This window comes from Carassius auratus, chromosome 50 (genome assembly GCF_003368295.1).
Source record: "Carassius auratus strain Wakin chromosome 50, ASM336829v1, whole genome shotgun sequence".
Taxonomy (NCBI): Eukaryota; Metazoa; Chordata; class Actinopteri; order Cypriniformes; family Cyprinidae; genus Carassius; species Carassius auratus.
In genome coordinates, this window is record NC_039292.1 from 9,123,117 (window position 1) to 9,148,090 (window position 24,974).

The following is a 24,974-nucleotide window of genomic DNA, read 5'->3' on the forward strand; positions in this document are numbered from 1 at the left end:
ACCTAGTGGACACACAATCATCCAGAGATCGAAACCAACTGCTGCAATAGCAGTGCAAACACCAAAAAACGAGTCAAACCAGACCTGTCACATAGCCGTCTAGACCATAGGCGTGTGTTCACGTCCAAACAAGTCCACTTCAAAAGAATTACAGAAAAAACATACACCCTTGTGTGCGTAAATTGTCAATCTCACTTGATAAAACACACCAGTCCCTCTATTATTGCTTTTTTTTTTTTTTTTTTTTTTTAAACAACCACTATTTTAGTTTATTCATGAAGATGAATATTTGAGAACGTTTCTGTCTGTTAAGAGACGACTGTCAGTTATCGGCCCCTTTAAGAGCGTCTGTCGCTGTCATTGACGAAATTTCCTGGTGTGAAGTGAGCCTCGCTGGATATCAACAATAGATTGAAACGAACCCCCAAATGATGGTTTGCTGTTTCCATGCGATTCTAATCCGCAGTAACGCTGGAAATAACATCTGACAGCTCGGGGAACCGCATTGGTAGGTTAATGTGTCCGCTCGGGCATTTTACACTGGGGTTTTCATCGAACTGGTAGCAGGTGGCGGCGGAGCGGGGCGAAGCTCGAATATCCATGCCTTGCTGTTAATGAAACTTAATTACAAATTCCGTGCAAGGTGGGTAAGAAACTTAATTCCCATTTCTGGTTGTTAATCCCGCGGTGTTACAATGTGTCGGGTTGAAGAAGCTTTTGTTACATTTATTGTTGCGTTCGAATTCGAATCCTCAACTCATTTCAGCGCGCGCGACACTCGTACGAATGTGTCACATTGTTTGTAGTTTTGCACAGCTGCAGCAGGTTTCATATATATATATATATATATATATATATATATATATATATATATATAATATAATATAATCGGCTTAATGTCACAACCATCCCTAGCCTCAAGACGAGGTAAGAAAACGATTTTAAATATTTTGCACAAGCACGAAAGCCGCCATTCTACACGGCTTCTATCTTGGGACGAAAGGCTTTTAGGTCAAGGCATTAATCGGCAATTTATTGATGGTGCAACCCTCGATGTTTTATTGATGAGATTCACCTTGAACTGCACGGTGAAATGATGAGGATGCAAGACCCTGGAACAGCGTGGGAATAAAACAAGCTTTTGGTTCTAAAAAATAATGTTTGTTGCTATAATTTAACAAGAGACCGCAATACACGTAGAATAATGTGTAAATGCGCAAAACATTGCTGACAGACAATAGGCTACAGAGGGTATGATAATAGGGTTGATGGTGTTTGGAGAGAGTATGGGGGAATCGAGATAACACGATGCCGGTGTCAGAGGATGTGGTCGAGGAGCCTGACCGCTGAACTCCTGCTCAGAGCCGGGGAGAGTGGACGGGCTCGTTGGAGTCGGTACTATGATTTAATTGTAATGATTTAGTGTTCATTTATATAATTGTTGTAGAATAAAACAGAATCAAACAACGTTTCTTTATATAAAGTATATTTGTTAATTAAACATTCCCTGGAACGTTTTCAGAACTTTGGCTAATGTTCTAGCAGGGTTCTCTCATTTACTAATTCCAATAACGTTAATCGAACGATCTTTCTAATTGATCTCTTTAATAATGTTTTAGAACGTTAGCTCAAACATTTTTGTTCGTTTTTAGTTGGACATCTCTCTAAAACCCAAAATTATACTTCCTCCTAGCACATGCCTAAGGCTGAATTTATAGCTCTGTCCCAAATTGCACACTTCTAGTGCACATGTGGACTTAAAACTGAAGTATACATAGGCCATCTGCCTTCTGCATGACATAATCTTCATTGTCAGGAGGGTCCGTGGACATCCATGCACACTGTATGCAGACAAATTTGAGTGTTCAATGTAACAGCTGGCACAAGGTGAATGATTTAAAGAGAGAAGAGGTCACTGGTTGGTACTGTGCATGTTTGTCTGTAAAGTCCACAAGACCATAGGGCATCCCATTCACCATTTAAGCTTTTAGAAGATATCTCGCTAGTGCCCCCTTTGTGGATGTGCACTTCTGCTGAGCCCCTGGCCCTGTCTCAAATGCCACTCTGAACCCCCGTGGTCTTTCTCGGAGTCCACACTTTCGTGACGTTATGCCGCTGTGACTTTGGGGTAGAAGTCTGCTGTGGAGCTCGCCCTTTTAAGACAAGTCATGTCACACTTTGAAATGCCTCTCGGGCATCCAAGTGCAACTCCTTCCTCTTTGAATGGAGAAACATCAAATTCTCCAAAACTGTTTGTGATTAAATTTCATATTTGAGATAACCAAAGAAATCTGACAACAACTGTGTCATAAATGTTATTATGACACAGAAAGCGGGGCTTCCTGCGTTTGAGCAGCCATATTCAGCCTTGCATTTTACCCGATTAAAACCATACGAGTGACACGTCTTTAGTATTCTCTAGACATTGGCTCACCTCAGTGTGGGCTCGGCAGAAGCTAAAATAAAGAATGGGACACCCTACGACCCCCGTGGACATTGTAAGTCTCCAAGACCACAAGTGCACATGAAGTGTGCCATTTGGGACAAGTCATTACTTAGGACACACCTGTATTCATTGGCTTTTATTTCGAGCTGAGCTGAGGACATCGTGCTGTTTTTACTGTATTTGTCTTATTTGTGTGGGACTTTTTATTTTTTATTTTCCGGACATTAAGCACTTAAGCACTAAGTCTGATGTCAGTGTAAATGTTGACGGAATGTAAACCTTTTAATGAGCGATCCCTCCAAAGAGATGTTAAGAATTTTACCACACCCCACTTAAACTTTACTGTAGATTGTTTGCTGGTAAAGCTGTCTTAGACACTTGTGCTTCCTGTACAGAATGGTGAGGATTTGGAAAGTTAAAATCATGCTCCACCCTGACCGAATCAAACTTGCTCATCCACTTGTGTGTACAGTATTTGTGTGTGTATTTGACCCTTAGAGGGAATCATTTGTTCTGGATCATTTTATTATGCGTCTAACTGATGGGGAAACACATTTAAAGTTACTAAAACTGTATTTAAAATGAAAACTGAAATAATAATAAATGCTAAATCATAATATTTCTAAATCCAGTAATGGTGTCTATATCTAACAGTGTATAAATAATCCTGAAAGAACACTGCCTCAAATGAAAACCATCACAACCCTGTCATTGTGTTCTTCTATAAAGTGTGCATTCAAACCTGGTTCCCTTGTGTCATTTTGGGTGAACTGTTGCTTTGCCAAGTTATTTTTCTACACTATGGAAGATAAGTGTGAAAAGGACATTTTTATTTTACTGTAGCCCTGATTTACTGTAATACTTTTTCCCAAGCCAAAGTTTTGTAGCAAGAGGACATATTGATATTTAGAACCCTGCAATAACGTCTCATAAAATGATGCATTCTAATGAGTTAAAACATGGTAAATCTGACAAATCTAGACACGGGTGAAAAAACTGATCCGATCAAGCGATTTCTCTCATCAATTGTGAGAGCTGCATGAAATGTCTGCTTATTGTCAAAAAAAAAAAGTCCCTTTCTGATTCACTGGATGCCAAACTCAGGCTACTAAAGAAGAAGACGGCTGGCGTTAAACCTCAGTGCTGTCATTATCATGTACAGCATGTTGTCTGAGCTCTGGACGTGAAATTAGAACTGGGCTGGTGGTTTTGAGTGTCTAGGCATGCATTCGGCCGCTTTGTTCCCAGGCCTGCTTTGTTTGCTGTAAGGTCAACTAACTGCAGGGAATGTGGAGTTTGGAACACCAATAGCATTATTTTGTACAACACCATGGGCCTTTGGTTCCTGGAGAGTTTTTAGGATATTTAATCCAGTCACATGTTGCAAAGCTGTGTTAGTGTTTTAGCCTCAGCATACTCAGGGAATTTTTTTTAGATGTACAAAGACATTCAGACATTGCCTGAGGAAGAGCACAATAGTTCACGACCTGCATCTTTCCACGAGTTTAACAGCCGGATATGCTGTTTCCATTGGCTAGCAATCAGCACATATTAGAATTAAATGAACAACAAAATGAAAATTCTGTCATCATTACGAACTATCTTACTTCACTAACTATATGACCAACTTTCTTTAGAGGAGCACAAAAAAAAAAAAAAATTTGAAGAATGTATTCGCTTCTTATTTCAAAATAGTTACAATAAGTGATCAAAAAGGATGCAAATGCACCATAAAAGTATTTTAAATGTGGTTTTTAAAACTGGTGCTTTCTTCTAAACTTAGTTTTAGTTATTGTTAATTGAAACTATTGAAATGTTTGTTATATGATGTATTTTTATTAATTTAAATAAAGCTGAAATCATAAAAAAGCATTCGATTAAAAACCTAAAAAAGAGAAATGTTGCCATAGAAATTACATGAAAGTATTGAAATATACTAAAACTGATGTAAAGATAAATATTTACAAACATTATACTTATTTACTATATATATATATACACCTATATATATATATACACCTATATATATATATTAGGGATGCACCGAAATTTCGGCCACCGAAAATTTTCGGCCGAAAATGGCCTTTTCGGTTTTCGGCCGATAGACTTTTATCACCGAAACAACACGGCCGAAATGTTGTGATGACGCAAACAGAAACCGCGACCTGCACGTGCACCTGCATAACGCAGACCACGAGCTCCACGCGACATTCACTTAACACCAGTGAGAACATTCTCTCTCTTCGTATTCCTTTATTCGCAGCACTAAAGCGTCTCCTAACAAAGAGATTGAGACGGACCACGAAGTAAAAACAAAGAAAAGTACAGTCTTATAGAGTCTGTTAGCACACGTCTCACTGAGATCTTTTCGGATCCTCTGCACTTCATCGCGAATGTGCTTGATCCGCGTTATAAAACCATTACTTGGATGCGGAAATAAGGCAGCGCGCACGAGAAATGATCCAGGCCGCGCTGGATGCGGAGAACCCGCGTGGAGACGGAGAAGCGCCAAGCGCAGAAAAGACTCGTCTCTGCACCAGATGAGTGGCATGCACCCTCGTTGTCTGATATGTTAAGTGAAATTCTGCAAGAAAGTGCCTCAAATAATAATAATACGTTGGCTATTTTGTTCTTAGGCTACTATAATATATATATATATATATATATATATATATATATATATATATATATATATATATATATATATATATATATATATACATACACACACACACACACACACACACACACAACAGCTAGATGGTTAACTGTCTGAAGTCCCCATCCCCAGAAGAGACAACCTTCTTGCCTATACTGGAGAAGTGATGCACTTTCTAGTCCTACAGAGAACAATTTCAAATGCACTTCACCTAAATGCACTTTGTTTTTATGAGAGAAATGTTCATTTTACAACCTTTCTGCAGGCCAGTAGGCCTGTACATTATTATTAAATATACACATGAGTGGGATACATTTTTAGTTTGAATTTTATTTTATACTGTGCATTGTTGCAATGTGCTTAATAAATATTTGCATCATTTGTAATTATGTATTTTTATGTTTTTTTTTTTTAATAAGTTATTAAATTGTAATTATCTTTGAAACTTTAATATTAATTTATGCAATTGCAATGTCTTAATTTTAGTAAAGCTAGTACACGGTCATAGCAATAAATGCAATGGTACTAATAATTGGCATAATTTCTTTCGGTGTTTCGGTTTCGGTTTTCGGCCTTGGTTTTCTCTTTTTCGGTTTTCGGTATCGGCCAAGAATTTTCATTTCGGTGCATCCCTAATATATATATATATATATATATATATATATATATAAGCACAGATCCAAATAGCTTAAACCTTAAACTAAAATTAAAAATATGTACATATAAATAAATATGCATCTATAGTAGGGATGTGCATCTCCATAACTGAGGCCGATGCGATACGCATCTCGATGAATAGCCAACGATACGATACATTAAAGATACATGAAGCAGCTAGCGATACGATACGATACACCTCTGTTACAATGCAGTGCGATCCGATTTCGATTCGATTCAACACGATTCGATGCGGTATGATGCAATGAAACAAATCATGATATGCATTTCATTATGTTACAGATACTTTTATTTGTTTGTTTCAGACAACAAATCATAAATTAACTTAAGTGCCTTCTGATTTGTAGTGCATGACCCTTATACAAATAGGCTTTGGTAGTGCAAAAAAATATTAAATAAAACCAAATGTTTTTTTCCTGTTTTGTCCCTACTTAAACTTTTAAAAGCTCAAACATTTAACAGTGAAACAATTTAAGGATGCTGCTCAGAGGTAAACTGAAGAAATGTTCCATAACATGCTAGCAGATGAATGTGCTTTCAGCAGACAGGCTTACTCAGTGAACAGAAAACAGGTGCTATTTTGACATAACCAATAATAATATGAAGTACCAAAAAAAAAAAAAATTTGTCAGTTATTTCATAACTGTATTCAAATGTATAAAAAAAATAATGAAAATAAAATAAACTAGTGTAGGCAGTCACAGGCTGCTGTAAACCAGACTCATCAGATTAAATTTAACTTAAATATGCTATTTTAAGGTTTTTCTTAAGAAATATCAGTTGATCCGAGCAGAACTGTTAGGCAACTTCGATTGAAAAAAAGTTTTGATCGTTTGCTCACCCGGCGTCCCGCTAGCAGTGGCAGGTTCAGCTTAATCCGAGTGAGAGGAGGAGGAGGAGGCGGCCGGCGTCTCCAAACTCACACCGTGTCGGCGCTTCAGGTGTGTTGTCAGATTTGTCGTGCTGCCTGTATATTTTATAGCGGCACGACATATTTTACAAATTGCATGGGTTTTATCAAGATTTCCAGCTTTCTTATAAAAGCCAAAGTGTTTCCACACACTGGATTTGTAAATACTTGGTGGAGGATGCAACTGCTCTACCTCTGCCATGTTAATCTATGTGACTTTCTTGACATGCCCCGGTCTCTGTGGTGTTGTGAAAGGCTACGTCATCACGCAACAGTGAAGAGAGACGTGCTTGAAAAACAGTTTAGAAGGGTGAAAACAATCTAAAAATATTATTCCTTTTCTAAATAATGAAAGTATAGTTATCTACTAATAATTATAAAGAAATAAATCTGGGTTTACCGATGCAGATATGTTAGAAACGATGCATCGCGATACAAAAGCCAATTTGAATCCGATGCACACTTTTTAAACAGATGCATCGCATCTTTAACTTTTTAAGCCGATGCACCGAGCGAATCGGGGAATCTTCCCATCCCTAATCTATAGTGATGCGCCTACATTATATTTCTGGACAATATCAGCAAGCCAATAATTTTCTTCACATTAGGGGTGATAGTGGATAAATGGTTAATTTTTAAATTTGACAACATTTGTCTAAATAAATGGAAAAATAAAACACTTCAAATGAAAATGCATCATCACAAATGCTACGAGTGATTTTAGGCATCACAGTGTTATAATGTACAGTATGTAAAAGATATTGGAAGTCATACAAATTTGGATCAACATAGAATTGAGTAACAATGTCATAAATACCAGAGAAGGCCATCTACCATCTGCATGACATAATCTTCGTTGTCAGGAGGGTCCGTGGACATTTGACATAAATGTCTGGTTTTCCTCATGCATCAAACCTTCAAGATCATCTGTGTACAGGAGTCTTGCTATTAGCCGAAATGTCCGTGAGGATCAAGGGGCCTCTACCTCTGACCCACATACTGTACAGGACAGGGTCCTGTGCCACAGCTGATCTCTTTGAGATTGTAGCAAAAGTTCAAGCGGCTCATTATTGCCTCTACAGTTCACAGGCCTCAGTAGCCGGTGCAGACAGACTATTATTGTGCAAGCAAGAGACTGTCAGTTGCACAATTTTTCTGAGCCGACTTCTTTTGCCAAGAATGACTGGCTTTGTCTTTCTCCACTGCTGGGTTTCACTTGGACAAAACGATAGCGTACAAAATGAAGTATGTTTTTGCCTTTAAAAAGAGTGTGAATATTCATTTTATGGTCCTTTTCTTATTCATCATGTGGAATTAATACATGAAAAACCAGATCTTGGTCTAAATGATCATGATATTTATCAAGATGTATTGTGTAATTGTGCAACGTTTCTTCATTGCTGCAGTTTCATGTTTAAATCCTCATTTGTCTTTGCAGGGTTGCCACTCGCCATGTTAAGATAAAGACACAGATCTCTGTGTTGAACATGCTAAAGCGATTGGATAAGATCAGGTTCAGAGGACCGAAGCGAGATGAGTTCCTGGACCTTGCCGAGTCCCCCACTGCATCTGACAGCGAGTGTAATGATGACATCCCAGTAAAACACCGGAGCTCCATCAAAGAAACGGAAGAGCAGCGAGACCCTGTAAGTCAAGGTTTTTCCTCTGTGAGAATATCAAGAGAGAATATCAAATGTGCTGATGGCTGAATGCATTTAGATTTTTTTTATGTTTATGTGGAAAAATTTAGATATTGGATATGATTGATAAAAAATGGTCCTGACCTCTAAAACACTAATAGAAAAACATTCAGAAAGTTCCATTCCTGGTCTTATTTTGAATAATTCATTGATATATATAAATTATTTTAAAGCAAAAATGTTGTCTTGATCTTTAATCAGGATATAATAAGTTGCTTGTCCTCTAAAATGACTTTCTTTGCTGCTGATGTCATTTAGGTCATTAATTTGGCTAAAGAGATCCAAGTCAGTTGATCCAATCTTTCCCTTCCCTAATTCAGATCTGCTGATTCTGGTCAGTTTCACCAACTTTTCACCATCCAATCAATCCTGGATTGGTAAAAGTGGCAAAATAAAAACCTCGCTCTTAATTTTTTCTTTTGAATGTCCTTGTGGAAATGTCATGTTCCACAAGTTAAATGGGTTGTGAATGAGGTTTCACTTTAACATTTATTTTTTATTAATTAATTTAATTTTTGACAGAATTTACTTAGAGTGGGAGCTCAAAAATAATAATAAAAAAAATCAATCTCATGAATTACAGTGGAAATCTGTTGGCTCCCATGCAATAGTTGCACATAGATAAACCTAGGTTGTGTAAGTTAAATGTATATATAACTAAATATTAATCAAATATTTGTTTTGAGTTTTATGAGCAGATATTGCTTTGCATTATTATAGTAGTAATTTAAAAAAGCATGCATTCCCCTAACTTTCTTCCAGCCTGTATTTAGTTTCTCTTCTTTGCGTTGCGTGAAGAGGCAAACAGACAAATTCAAAAGCAGTTTCAGCCCAAACATCCATGAGCTCTTCCTGTTGTTGCAGCTGAGACTGCCCTCCATCCTTCACATCCACAGGCCCTAGTCTTAAAAACAGTCTTTATAAAGCTACAGTATCTTTTCCTGTGGTCATTAGTTTCTGATGCCTCCCCGTGTTTTGCACTGACCTTTAATGCTTTGCAGGACATTTTACAAGAAAAGAACTGTTTGGAAAACAGTTTCTGACAAAATGATGTTATTAATGGCTTTTATATGGGACAGCCTCGTCCAAGCACATTTTCAAAGAAATTGCATTTGCTGCATATAATTTGATAATCACAGGAAAGCTCCCCTAAGAGATCTGCTGTGTCTCTGTTAGCTCATGAGTTAGGCTCCATGGTTACAGCTGACGGCCTGGTGTCCGCTTGGTGACTAGAGCCATGATTAGTCGAATCCTGGTTATGCTGAACTTCTGTGAAGACGATACTGTAATGTCTCTGGCAGACTGGAGCTACAGGTTCTAATGGATGACTATAACATGGCCAAATTCTGTATTGTTCAGTAAAAGAGAATGTTTATTAGAACCTTAACAGTTATTTAATGTTATTGCTGTCAGGGCCGGAATTTCATTTTGGAAAGTGGTTGGGGGATTTTAGGTGGGATTTTTTTTTTTTTTTTTTTTTTTTGAGTGGGGAGTTAGGGTATTTTTGAACAACAGTCATCCGACCTAAATGTTTCTTCACCCAGTGTATTTGTGTTCTACAATTTATAATGTTGTTGAGTCATATTTATATTGTGAGGAAGATAATCAAAAAGAACTTTGATTTCCAACTCTGAATTGAATTTATTTGAACTAAAAAAAGCCAAGTAAACAGTCAGTAATTAAACAAGAATAGATAAAAGACAAACATTAGCACAAACAAATACAATAACAAGATACAACTAAAATTATATGTGCTTTAAGTTTTTCAGGCAGGTCTAACAATAAGATTTAGGTAATACCACAGAAACGGAATAATCTGTTTAACTTTAAAATAACACTGGTTAGTCTTCAATGTATGAATAAACATTAATGACAGACAGCAGCAGGTTTGTTTAGGTTGCTGTCTCTTTAAGACCCCTGGACCCAACTGTTACATTCACTTAATCGTCTATATGCCAACAGTGTTTAGTATAAATCGACTGTTTACATGAATGCCGATCAAGACAGGCATTTTGACACACATTTGTATGTATTTGTAAAATTGTAAGACTCCGTCATCTGTCCCGAACATCTTTCATGCTGAAATATTTGTGGTAATTTCCCGCCTTACAAGCGCGGGAATCAGTAGAATTCTGCGCAATCCCATGCCAGAATTCAAGCTTTGGCTGTGAACCTAAGCTTCTCATATTTTCTCTTGCTGGTTGTTTCCAGGCAGGTTCAGGGACGCTCACCATGTCTGCTGCTCCCATCCAGGACTACAAGATAAGCGATACCGACCGACTCAATGAGGTTAAAGGTCACCTGGAGGTAGCCTTACTGGAAAAGCACTTTCTTCGTAAGTAACTGCAAAAAAACAGCATCCCTTTTTCACAGGGTTACATCTTTCTGTATTATTATCACAGCTTCTCAGAAATGCATCTGGATCTGTTGCTGATTTATTTTTTATTATTATTTTGTTCTGTCAGATTTTATACTCTATTATGGCACTATTGTCATTTGAGGCATTGTGCTATAAACTCTGAACAGTAGTCCTTATAAGACTAGAGGCTATTTTCAGCAATTCAGTTAGGTCTTCTGGTCAGACTTTACATTACTAACATTAATATTCATAATTTCTTTATTATAAATTATTATTATTATTCTTTCAGACTAGTGGAACATTTTTTTTTGTAAAGTAATGATACTTTATTGCAATTAAAATACATATCTTTAAAGTTTGTTTTCTTTAAATAATTTTTTTGTTTGATTTATAGAGTAATACAATAAATATAAAAATGAACTCTTATGTCAACAAAATTAAGCAAGAATTCTGAGCCTGGCTTTATTCAATGTTTAGATTTGGATTGAAATTATCTATCTATCCATCTATACTTTTTAGTTTTAAATTATTTAATGAAACACAGATCTGTTTAGAGTCAAAATGTCTTAACACAGTTTATATTATCTTGGATGTTTTTATTCCCCATTGAATTTTTTGAATTTCATTCTTGGATTGTTTACCTATGACAACACCTGTGATGCCTTGAAATTAGTTAAAAACGGAGTTTTAACTTGCATATCCAGAATTTTTTTGAATCAGCTCTTCAGAAAAAAGTGAATTGTCCTCTCAGGTAATATGTCACGAGCTGAATAGGTGATCGCTCACTTTGTCTGTGGGTTTATCTCCATGAGCAGTGCAGTGAGATCACTCTCATTAAGACCGCAGCTGCGTGCATGTCTACTGCTGATCCCTCTGACCTGTACCACTTTTCAATTAGTGAGACTCTCAGCAACAGAGATTACCTCTCCACTGGGGTTCACACACACACACACACACGCGCGCACTCATACAACAGATCAAACTTTATCAGTCTTTTAATTTTTTTTTTCTTTTGATTATTAATTCCTTCCTCAGTCAGAATATAACACTTAAAAACACAATGTCAATTCCGAAGGGCAATAATGGCAGTATTTTCAGTTAATCAGATGGCTTTATGATGAGCTAGCATTGGTCCACGGTTTTGGGTAGCCTCCACGATTGTGTCCATGGTCTTTCTGGCAGAGGCTGATTGTGCAAACGATGCTGTCAGTCAGAAAGGCTTAATTTCTTTGATATAGGTGGGCCATTAGATGCTATCCTTTTTTTTTTTCACCAAGCCTTTTCTGCTTTAGCAAGTTAATGTGAACGGAGACCCAAGTTCTTATGTGTCGCTCAGAGAGGGCAGCCAGACTGCACACAGCTTCAGTAAAGAAAACTTTTATGGCTTGCCATTTTTATGGTTTTCCAGATTCCTTTGTTTATGCCGTTCTTTCCGCCATGTTACTGCCTGAACAATATGCTGATTTCTTATGGGTTAGTTATGCAATTACTTTATCATTTAATCATTGACACAAAATTCTGATTTTATTTAAACAATTAATACAATTTAAATTAAGTGTTTTATTTTTATTATTATATTTAATTTTTTCATTTTATGAAAATTAGTTTTTTATATACATATTTTCCCCCATTGCTTTGATGCTACTAATGGCACAGAAAATGACACCTTTACCTTTAACCTGAGTGATAAAGTAGACAAAGTACAGTGTGACTAAGCAGCTCCTTAATATTTAAACACTATTTTGTTGCGCTGAGATTTTATTACATTTCTCTGTTGACCTACGAATTGTTAGTTAAGTTAGTTACCCTTATGTTTACAGTCAGTGCTGTTTGAGTCAAGTGTCTCATCTATACTCTGCAACAAAAATAAAAAAATTTGTTATTCTAGCATGGCAAGGATGAATATCTGCTTGCATGATTTGATTTTTTTATTTATTGTTTTGTTTTGGTTCTTTCTGGGGGTTTTTTATGTTTTTTTTCTTCTATGTGTGTGTGTGTGTTGTATCACAGTTTACCATGACATCTATTCTAGTGATTTACCCCTACAATTAGCATAGAAAATATAGAATTTTTTTTTGCTGATTGTGTGTAAGCATGGTGATGAATGTCTTTATTATAACATATAGATAAATCTGAAGTATCATATTTAAAGTATCTTATTACACAGGTAATCACACAATATATATTAGTGTTTTAAATTACTTGACTATAAAAAAAATTGTTGCATACGACTGGAAAAATTTACATTTGCATTGTTTCTTGACCCTCTAAACAGACAGTTAAGTAAAGCATCATATGAGATATTAGAGTAGGCTACAAATATTAATTTCAGTCTATTGTTTTAAGATTGTGAAACAGCTTGTTTCCCGCTAGCTCAGAGTTTAGCTCAGGCCCCTGGGGTCTGCACTGATCTCTTTAGCACACCTGCACTTGAGTCAGCAGCAGAGGGTCTTTATCAGGACTATAGCACCTCTGCGGGAGACGCAGGAGCTACTGAATTATAGATGATGATGGGCTTGTGTTCCAGGCAGGTATTGTATGCGATAGAGGGCAGGTGGACAAATTACTCCATCAGTACTGTTGTTTGTTTTGAGTCAAGTGGCCAAAAGTATTTAAAAATTATTTCAGCATTTTTAAATAGTTTTTATTTTTATTATTGTTACTAGTATATGTAAAAAAAAAAATGTTGCTTATTATTGAATGGTTTTTATCTTTTTTGTTTGTTTTGTTGTTGTTTGTACTTTTGTTTTGATTCTGTGGGGTGTTTTTGTTTTATTGGTTGTTGTTTTGGTTTAATTTTGTTTGCCTTTTTGTTTTGTTTTTAACACATCTTACCATAATATTTCTTCAAAGCTGGCACAGAAAATGTAGAAAAAATGTGCTGATTATACAATGTTGTGTCATCATGAATGCCTATTTTATTTTCTACTTGCCTCTAGATGATGCTATGATCATATTTTGTCTTATTTCACAGCTCTCTTATTACAGGAATACCTAATTGTGATTGGTCAGTTGTATAATGGTGCTAAACTAGCTGTGCTAGAGCTTTATTACTCTGCGGTCTTTTCATAGATATTAAATCAGTATTTCATGTTTGTTTGTTTATATGCAGAGGCATATATTAAGCAGTATAAGTCATTATTGAAAAATAAACCTGAACAGGGTGTTACTGATCGTGTTGTCAGGGTTTATCTTGCAACAGCGACCAGCTGACTCCTCTTTCTTTTACTTGTGTATTTAATGTCTGCAGCCGAGAAACCTCAAGCACGCTTAATGTTTCCAATGAAACCACACCTCTGCTGATTTATGTGACTTCAGTCTTTTAATCACGCAGTTGAACAAACTCTTTTTCTTTGTGTATTGCTCACAGAGGAGGAGTTAAAGAAGCTCAGAGAGGAGACAAATGTTGAGAGCCTAAAGCAGGAACTTGAGAAAGAGAAATCCAAAAGAGTCGATCTCGAACAGAAAATGAATGAAATTCTCCGATCCAGGTATGAGAGGTGATGCCCTTCCACAGTATGGAAGTGTCACGCAATTGCATTTTCGGCGTTAGCAAACATATATGTTCAGTTTAATTAATACGGCAAGTAAAACGATATGTGTGTTTGATCCAGACTAGAAGATTCACCACCTCCACCTCCAAAACCACAAGTCCCTTCTGTCAATGGAACGGGTAAATCTCAGTTTATCCTCCCTATAGATCGCTAGTCATGAGACCCACTTACTTGCACATTCATATGGAAATTTTGATATTTAAATCAATATTTAAACCCTTTTATTCAGTAGCAGAGTACTTACTATATATCTATTTAGCAATCTGCAAAAGAATGGAGCCTTTTTTCTGAATGCATAATATTGCATAGTGGTCTAAAACATGATCACATGTAGTCTAGACATAAATAAGATGTGTTTGTGTTTCATTTGGCTTCACTCTTGTGTGTGTGTGTGTGTGTGTGTGTTCTCACATAGAGAGGGTTAGGATGTGTGTTGTGTAATTACTAGCTGTGGACACTAAGTCGTTCATTTAGAATAATCCGGATTCATCGACTTTAGAATGAGAAGAACAAATTTAATTGCAAATGTACCTGTCCTGTCTGAAATGTTGTGGTTAAGAGCACTTTATTAGTGAATGAAAACCAGCACCCTTATTCTAAAGTTCATCTGAGGAACATGATTATAGTTTATCCATCACTTCATCTGATTGATAGAGGATTTTAGCCTTCGACAATCGCTTTCATTCATGCTTCAGATATTCAGTCAACAGCATTCATATTTAATTTAACTTGTGATTAAACATCCCCAAAAAAGGCCAGACCAGGATACTTTTTATTCTTTTCTTTAAACCTAAATATCTCTCTGCACTAGAAGTGTCACTTTCTGTAAGCTGTTTGTTTCTTTTTAGTGAAATTCTTGCACTGATTTCCATTTGCAAGATTACATCCATTTTATGTAGCAGATGCTTACATTTTGAATCTGTTTCAGTGAAGTGTTGTTTTGTCTATGAACTGATAGGGGACAAACAAAAGGAGACCTTTAGCTCTCAGCTGTGGAAATGGCTCTATGAGCGCTTTGGTGTTTATATCGAAGATTTCCGCTTTCAGCCCGAGGAGAATACAGTCGAGACTGAGGAACCACTAAGTGCTAAAAGGTGACCAGCCAAAGCAAAGCCTGTTTTGGTTTGTTTAGATGAATAATTGCAGGTTTTGAAGCCATGAATGGGTCATTCCAGTTAGCAAGTGCTTTTAAATTATGTAATTTATGTTGTTTTTTTAAGGAGGTATTTCTATGAAGAAGTCAAACCCTAGACATACCCATACCAAAACCCTTATTAAATTAATTTACACACTATTACATGATAATTTAAATGTATATTTTGGTTTATTTTATTTTAAAAAATATTAAAATGAAATATTATCTTTTTTTATATCTTTTTTTATATTCTGCTGTTTTTTGCTACAACAGTTTTTTTTTTTTTTTTTACATATTTCTAAGAAAGCATGTTTAGTTTAAAACATTATTAAAAGCAAACAAAAACATCTGAAATACTAAATTTGAGAATTTAATAGTATTTCAGTTAATTGTGATTTTATGAAAAGAAAACTAACATGCCATTCATATTTTTGTAAATATACAAATTTATATAATTGAACCGTGAAAATGTACTCCATCGTAGAAATTACCCAGATGCATATTTTTTTAATGTTTTTATACTTTTATATTACATATTTGAGTAAAGTGTTGATTTGTTGAGACAGGTGGAGTAGTCAGCTCAGCTTCTCAATTTTCATGCTATTTCTGGCTTTATAATTTCACCCTCCCTATGGATCTCATTAAATAATCAATTTTCTTTTCTCTTTGCAGATTAACTGAAAATATGAGACGACTCAGTGAGTTGTTTCATACAGCATCCCAGAAAAACCCTTCTAAGCCATAAGACTAGATATTTTAACTGATGAGTCCCATTTTAATACCCAATTAGCCTGTGTTTTAATTCCCATCACCTCTGCTGTGTCATGGGCATGAAACTGATTGTGCTCTGGTCTTTGGGTTGCGTGTATGTGTGTGTGTGTGTGCTTTCAGAACGGGGTGCTAAGCCTGTTACTAACTTCATGAGGAACCTTTCTGCCTTATCCAGCTGGCACTCTGTCTACACGTCAGCCATCGCCTTTATTGTGAGCACGACCCACACAAACCCCTCGAACCCTATTCATCACTGTTTATCATGTTTATGTAGCCTCCCGGTCCTAAGTGTCTGTTTAACTACCATAATTAAAACAAATAAAACGTGTTGCCAAGCTCATTGTAATCCAGACACGGAAAAGCCCTGCTTCAGGTTAAACTAATACGTTAATGTGACTAGTGCCGCCATTTGTGTCTGTATGGCGGCTGGCATGGCTTTGCCGTCTATCATTTTAATGTGTTCTCTCTCATCTTTTCCACAGATCTATATGAATGCTGCCTGGCATGGCTGGGTTATCCCCATGTTTCTATTTTTAGCCATTCTACGGTTGTCCTTGAATTACTTCATTGCAAAGTACGTCTGACATAATCTATCACTGGTTCAATTCACAACTAGTTCACAAATCCATGTGCTGGTTGAATGGGATCTGAACCAGAAATTCCATCCCTTTAATTATCATTTAGCATAAAGGGATTTTAACTTTTTTTTTAATTTTTAACTTTTTTTGAAAAAAAATCCTGTCATTTAAATATGGGCTTCAAACTTTTCTCTCTTTTTTTTTTTTGGCTTTAATGGTTTTAAACTGTTCTGGTCTGTATTTCCAGAGGTTGGAGGATACAGTGGAGCATTGTGCCTGAAGTCTCCGAACCAGTGGTAAATATGAGCCTCATTTTGAATGATTAATATTAGTAAGTTGTTCAAATTTGCTTGATTGAAGCCTTGACGCTTTGTTCTTTTTATTAGGAACCTCCAAAGGAAGATCTTACGGTTTCAGAGAAGTTTCAGTTAGTGTTGGATGTTGCACAGAAAGCTCAGGTAAGGGATTTGTAGCCTTGATCTAGCTGTGATACGAGTATAATACACACACCTTTTGCTTCGCTTCACACATAAAGCTGTTTGACGCACGAGTGATGTTTTCACAGAATCTATTTGGAAAGATGGCAGACGTATTGGAAAAGATTAAAAAGTGAGTATGTTAGATATTGTATTAAAATGACACGGTTGAGATGTCGTTCAGTTCTGCTTGTAATATTTTTTAATTGAATACAAAGAATAATCTTTTTTTTTTTTTTACTTGGGTATGAACACCAATTTGTATAATGTATTTTTTACATTATTTACAGCATTAACATTTCCAAATAAAAAAAAATTTAATTAAATGAGAGCAAGTTTAATTACATTTTTAATAAATTATTTAATGCCCTGCATTATTTAAAAATAAATATATATATTTTTTTTTAAATCACTATTGTGAAAATAAGTACTATTATGAAATATATTGTGATGTTTATGTATATGTAATTAAAAAGTATTAATATTAAATTACTCATACCATGATATTGATAAGAGATTGGTAGTTCTGATGTTTAATTACAAATATGTTCAGATGCATATAAGTAGTGTGTTTTCATTGCAGCCTGTTCATGTGGGTGCAGCCTGAAATCACCCAGAAGCTGTACCTTGGTTTGTGGATGGCCTTCATCACCTCTTGTTTGCTGCCATATAAACTCTTGGGCTTCATGATTGGTAAGAAATTCAGTTTGACACATGATGACAGTTGGGGGGGGGGACTCTAATTCAAGTCTCTAATTTTTATCTGTTGTCATTTACTAAATTGAAAGGTATCTATGCTGGCATCAAATTTTTCATCATTGACTTCATCTTCAAAAGCTGCCCTAAACTGAGGGAAAAATACGACACACCCTACATTGTGTGGACCAATTTACCCACAGACCCACAACTCAAAGAGCGTAACAATGCCACTTTGAACAGACGGGTGAGTGAAATCGTGCAGTATTCATCTTGATTCCTCTTTTTGTGTGTTTGTGAGGAGCTCATCAGTTATGACTGAAAATGAGCAGTGGCTTCCTCTTGTAGTCTGTAGCCTTCATTTAAATTTACAAAAAATCAACAAATAAATAATAGTGAAATGGAAAACAGAGCGAGGCATAAAGGTGTCTGCATGATTATTAAACAAATTCAGGCAACCGAGGAAACTTAAATCCTTTTTTTGGTTAATAATTGGTAGTATTTTGGTTTTTGTGATGGTCTGTCACATGCTTATTCTGTTATTTTTCCTCTCTCAGCTGTCTGGGTTTGAAAAGGTAGGGATCTAGTGTGGCCTTTGGTTTGACAACAGTGCCTGTGTTTGCCACCAATGGCTGGTCCTGCGTATGTGTGTGTATAACTATATATATGTGTGTGTGTATTGTCAGGAATATGCAATGAAAAAGAAAATGCCTGTTGACGATTGGATCAAAAACCGTTCATTTCAAAATTCATCTTCTCACTAAATTTGCACAAAAAGTCAAAAAGAATGTAAAGAAAAACAACAAGATGTTTTTGATCCATCGTCATCAGACCAGATGATAGTGTGTGAGTGTGTGTGACATGCAGGGTTTATATCTGACAGTTGCTCTGCTGTAGTATACTATAGTATACAAATAGTGTTTTGAACTAGTGATTACATCAGAGAAGTCAAGCTTTTACAAATTTTAGCAAACTTTATTGGAGACATTTGGGTATGATTTTTTTCCAGCATTATTATTTAAATGTCTTGAGTAAGTGACTAGAAACTCTGAAAAGCTCGGCTCTTCTGGTGTTGCCACATTGACGTTTTTAATAAAGCTAGTTTGCACTTGCCCAAGTTGGGATCAGATGAATTAGATTATAAATGAAATGATTTATGCATACATTTACTTTCAGTTTGGTTGTTTGAGTAATGTTGGATCCAGGTTTTTGTCATGTTTGAGCACTGGCCTTGAATAGGCTACATTTAATCAAGTTTTATTAGGAAGTCAGCATTTATTTTTGTTTTGTTATTTTTTGCAGATGTTGTATTTGCAGACATACTCTCTATGCACGACGAAGACTTGTTTTCTGCAAATATAAGGATGTTTCTTCAACTGTGTTCACTTGTCTTGTGGGCATTTAGAAAATAGTATTGTTTTTCTACTAACAATGTAGACACATGATTAACAGTATTTTTTATTGTTTTAAAGTTTTCACACAATTGATTTTAAAAAATAGCTTTATTTCACTCTTTATTATTATTATTATTACTATTAGTAGTAGTAGTAGTAGTAGTAGTAGTAGTATTGTTAGTAAGACAGTTAGATATTAAAATGGTTTATTTAAGTCTTTATGTATATTTTTATCAATAATATTAATAATGTTTTAAGGATTTCATTTTAAATGATAAAAATGCAATCCAACAACAACAGTAGATATGAATCTTTATTGTTTGTTATTGGTTTGAATATAATAATAATAATAATAATAATAATAATAATAATAATAATTGTTGTTGGTAGTAGTAGTATTAGTATTATTTTGATTTCATCTATTCATGAGCAAATAAGAATAGAAAAAAATAAGTCATGATGACATTGCAAAGTTCCTAGATTTTAATGTGAATAAAATGAACTATTGATTTATTTGTTGTAATTTTAAATACTTTTATAGTGTATAACAAAAAGTTATTCTGTTCGTTTTGAGGTAAATCAACTCCTACGACTAAAAAGTGCCCATAGTTGAAGAAATGCCCATAAATCTTTCTCAAATGACATCTGTCTTCTAACACACAAATAAACTAATATCTTGGTAATGTGTTGGTGAGTGGTAATACCTATGATAAGTGGCTGTTTAACACCGGCTTTGAGCTTTGCACTGGTCCTCACCCCCTCCAGGCATCCCTTGCTATTGTTTGGCATCCAGCCCAGAGAAGTGAATCTGGCAGCAGCTGATCTCAGGAGTCCACATGCAGCTGAGCCACTGACCATCATTCACACTGCTGCTTGGCTCAATAACATACAGGGGTTTAATAATGATTGACAAGCTTCCCCTACATGTGTGATGCTGTTTGGGCCCTCGAGTGCTGATCAGATCTAGGATCAATTCTGTTCTTTATCTGGTTAAGCGTTAAAGGGATAGCATTGATCCTTCACCAGCACACAGGAACCCTGCAGTTCTGGGGCTTTACTTGCACATCCTACTCCTAAATCAATCGTTTGGCGTGTTTCTCACAGCAGATCCAGCCGGTGGTGGCGCGGGGGAATCAGTCGGCAGGGATGTCGTGTGGGATTGGCCGAGAGGAGGAAAGTGGTCGGGCCTACAATACCAAAAGAGGTCCTTTTCATGAAGTCTTCAACTTGTCAGAGAATGAGCGCCCCCTGCCAGGTGGGAAGAGAAACTGTGCTAACCTTTGAACATTTTCATATGTATTTGCTGCTGTTACACTGTAAAAGAATCAGTGATTTGATTCACAGTGTGTGAGAATGGATGGCGATGTTGCTTGATCAACAGGGACCGAAAAATGCCCACCGACTACATCCGCAATGGTGTCCTCTACGTCACAGAAAAGTAGGCACCTGCGCTGCAGAATAGCAGGATTTTGTGTTTGTTTTGCAAATTATTAGTTTTTAGGCCTGTTTCAGAATCAGCAACATTGCATTTAATGGCAATATTTACAAATTGCATTTTCTTCAATCAAAGGTGTAAATATTTTGTCGTACTCGAGGCAAGAGACCTTTTGGCATTGTGTGGCACAATGCATTCCCTCATGATAAGAGTGTGTGTTTTCAGTTACCTGTGTTTCGAGAGCTCCAGCTCCCGGGCGACATCCTCAAAGAAAAATAAAGTCATCAAGCTCCAAGACATCATTGATATTCAGAAGGTCTTAATTAAAGTTATATTAATGTTGGTTGGCTTGTTTTTATTGAATGCTTAGTATCTTACTGTACTGGATTTTCCACTCTTGTTAACAGTATAAAGTGTTGTCAGTATTGCCTGGATCTGGCATGGGGATCTCGATTACAACACCATCCACTTTAAAGGTAAGTCACAGCATATCTGTGTGTGTGTGTGTGTGTGTGTGTGTGTATGTATATTAGGCTTGGGCAAGTTAACGCATTAACTGATTAACGCCATTAACACAGTTTTTTATTGGATCTGAATACACATACAGACAAATCTTGGATCACAGGAGGGGTGGGATATTGATCACTACTGGCTTGGGATGGGCGTCATGATGCATTTCAACCAATCAGAGCAATTGGGGTGGGCTTTGACTGCAGGAGCACTCCCAATAAAATTATGTCAGCTAAGCATAAACATTCAAGAACCACCGTTCACTGTTATTTTTAACAGAAAAGAATGCAACATGCTCATAATCATGACTTCATACATGGGAAATAGGAAGTTTCCAATAGCAGGTGAAGACAGTTAATTAGGCACCAAACTGAGTATGCATCACGTGTTCATTCAGCCAATAGAATCCTTACTGAACCGGAATATATTCATGCTAACTGTGACTCAAACTGAACTGATTGAGTTTTTATGGTAACCTGGTGAACCCAATTCTGATTTCAGACAGACACCATCCAGTGCAAAAATCTGTGTGAATGCACACTAACAATATCTTGACTTGTCTCTTCCACAGCCTCTAGTGTTTGGTGCCATGATTCACAGGGACGAGGCCTTTGATGCCATTCACACTCAGTACATGAAGACCGTGAATTCCACAGCAGCTACCACAGTCACAAACCCAGAGACATAGTCTCACCCGGATCAACATATGACATAAGGTAGTCCATAAGGCAGCCCTAACCTTAATGTACCACTCTCCTATACCCCTGTATGGAAACGATGGCTTCCAGAAGTTGTCCGCCCCATCTCCAACCCAAAACGATGGAGAAACTGCAAAGAAACTGTTTTTCATATTCTCTTTTAGATTCTACGTGAGTTATTAGGAGGAGTATTTTATATAATGTTCTCTCAAACAGCATACCATAATCTTACACAAGTGCTTGTCTGGATAGGTCTTGTTTTATAAGGTTATGGGTTTGTTGTGCTTCTTACTTGTGTGTCAGAACAGGAGCTGGTACTCCTTTGTGTGATCCGTGTGTAGTCAGACCATATAACCGTCTCTGAACTTACCACCATTTTCACTTAATTGCATCACCGCTGGCCTTGCACAAAGAAACACTGCACTTAGTGTTGCTGAGAGCTTTTAGATGTGATTTAAGAGGGAAAGAAAACAGAAATCCACATGTGCAAAGCAGCTCGTAACTGCCGGCCACATTGTTCCATTGGGGCGCGCCAACTTTCTCTTCAGTATTTGTGATACTTATGTTAACTTATCACATAGGTACAACCTCATATTTTAAAGGTGCACATAAAAACTTAACATTTTGCGGTTCATTTTCCCTTATGTTGTTTTAAACTTGTAAAACACAAAAGGAGATATTAAGGCAGAATGTCCAAGCTGCTCTTTTCCTTACAATGAAAGTCAGTTGTTTAAAGGGGATAGTTTACCCCCCCCCCCCAAAAAAAAACCCCTGTTATCATTAACTCACACTCATGTTGTTCCAAACCGGGGTGACTTTCTTCCTTAAGCGAGATGCAAAAGAGATATTCTTGAAGAGATTTTAACTCTCTTTGGCCATTCAATGTAAGTCATTGGGGTTCAAATCAACAGTGGACCCCACTGGCTTTTACTGTAAGGACTAAAAACAGTCTGACATGCTTTTAATATATTATCTTTTGTATTCTGCAAAAGAAAGTAATTCATACAATATGTAAATGACAGAATATTATTTTAAGAAACTCATACTAGTTTGGAACAATGTCAGGATGGATAAATAATAATAAAATTGTCATTTAATAATAAAAGCACAAAAGATCACCAGTCTTGCCCATAAAATGAATGTGCACAAATAAAAAAGACTTTAAAATAAGCAGGGGTAAGCTGGTTTTGATCATATATTCTCATTCCTTGTCACTGAGTCCTGAGGTTATTGAAGTATTTAATGCCTTTTTGAATGTTGGCACTGGTTAGGTAAATGTGCGGTACAGTACGCTCATACTAGTCAACCATCGAACAGGTCTTTGGGGTTAAATCCATAGATTACTAACATTGTATTCCAATGTAATTACAGTAAAGGAATTACAGACTAATTTTCTGTAATGGGTGTAGTATGTTGATTTTTTTTTTTTCATAAAGTGTGTGTAGGGGAATTCTAAAATTAACATTCATAAAGGATCTACTTCCAAATATACTTGTACTCATTCATGCATGCGTTTTGTTTTTACTTTTGACTATGCAGAGTTTAGTAGCTCCTTTCGGATTAAAGGAGGTCTTTTCTCTCTTAAAGAGAAGATTCATACGGTACATTGTGATTGTTTTGGGCTTATTTGTCCCCATCACTTTTCTTGGTTTTCTCATTTTTATGCATTTCAAAGTGTGCTGTGCTAAATTGCACTTAGTTGCTTTTTTTATTTGTTCTCTCCATTTTAAGCCTTTTTTCTCACCTGCCTTATTCTGCCTTATTTTATTTTGTTCTTTAGAGCCATTTGACACTTTAAATTTTCTTCCTTCAAATCATTTTGAGTCAGTATATGTCTGTTGGGGTTAGACTCTGAACTCCTTGGATGCGGTTTACCAAGTTTACGAAATAGCACTTTTTGGCTTTCTAAATACCACTTATATAGTGGAAGACCATTTAGTTAGAATAAACATTATGCTAATATTGTCTCCGCAGAAGTATATATTTATCAAACACATGAGTGTGCACCTTGGTTTTGTTCATTTCATCTTTTAACATTTATTTCTAAAAACAAATTCCATTAATTATTGACTCTTAAAGTGGAAAAATTGTCATTTGCCAAATAAATGTGTATTGTTGTTTGCGCTCTGTTTCTGCCCCAAAACAGTTCTGTTTACAGACATTTGTGTTCCACAAAAGGCTACTTTGATCCCTGGACAAATGGGGGCATGAAAATTAGCCTGTTTTGCCTGTGGTGAATGTTGAAAAATCATGAATTTTAAATGCCTTGTTAAAACATTTTATTGTTCTTTGAATTGTAACACATTCTTCATCCAGAATAAGATTATTGTTCCCTGGAAGTTGTTGGTTATAGCATGGAGGGGTGGTGTTGTAGTATTTCTCTCAGTGCATTTCCCTATTCAAGTTGTTTTTTGTTTCAGTCAAATATCTGTTTAGTTGGTTGTAACACAATCACATTTGGTCCAGTCACCCAACAACTGTGTTTAGACTTTGCAGAGGAACAACCACTGGGGTCCACTGGAGTCCTGCTACTCTGAGACTTAAGTGAATCTCGTGCTGAATGTGACTGGAAGTTTGTATTTACACTGGATGTACATGTCTGGTAAACTCTTTCCTGCTGTCCTCTGAATAGTCTTCATTGGAGAAGAAATAAACTCTTTGAGATCTTTGTAACCTTTGTTGCTTTATTTTCTTTTTTTCCCCTATAGAAGTGAATATGCCAAAGCAGTGTTATACAGTGAAATAAATGCACAAATTGACACAATATTTAAACGTACACAATATATTCCAATACATCAGAGTCAGAGTGCACAGGGATGGTGTGAAGTTTCACTAGAGGGCACCGCATGTAGCTTTTAAAAGGTAACCATGATTTGTAAGGGGTATTCTCTATATGCTTCTAATAGGGGAGCTAGTGATTAAAGTTATTCAGATATAGATTGTAAAGTGAATTGGATCACATGTAGTAGTGTAGA

General features: G+C 36.2%; 1 protein-coding gene across 6 annotated transcripts; it reads left to right on the plus strand.

Moving 5' to 3' along the window:
* Window positions 1-347: 347 nt before the first annotated feature.
* LOC113066894 (GRAM domain-containing protein 4-like) lies at window positions 348-24,672 on the plus strand. 6 transcript variants are annotated; one of them, XM_026239011.1, is made up of 20 exons: window positions 348-508; window positions 8,132-8,339; window positions 10,605-10,728; window positions 14,123-14,243; window positions 14,367-14,425; window positions 15,265-15,400; window positions 16,114-16,139; window positions 16,333-16,424; window positions 16,695-16,786; window positions 17,038-17,086; window positions 17,177-17,248; window positions 17,356-17,399; window positions 17,850-17,959; window positions 18,055-18,209; window positions 18,520-18,537; window positions 20,461-20,611; window positions 20,701-20,794; window positions 21,017-21,107; window positions 21,199-21,267; window positions 21,873-24,672. In XM_026239011.1, exons 2-20 carry the CDS (start codon window positions 8,181-8,183, stop codon window positions 21,987-21,989), a joined length of 1,779 nt encoding a protein of 592 aa, XP_026094796.1. In that variant the 5' UTR covers window positions 348-508; window positions 8,132-8,180; the 3' UTR covers window positions 21,990-24,672. The 6 variants fall into 6 exon arrangements, with proteins under 6 accessions (XP_026094796.1, XP_026094791.1, XP_026094792.1 ...); XM_026239006.1 differs by lacking the exon at window positions 348-508 and adding an exon at window positions 518-643; XM_026239007.1 differs by lacking the exon at window positions 348-508 and adding an exon at window positions 518-643 and having other exon boundaries at window positions 20,464-20,611.
* The last annotated feature ends 302 nt before the right edge of the window (window positions 24,673-24,974 follow it).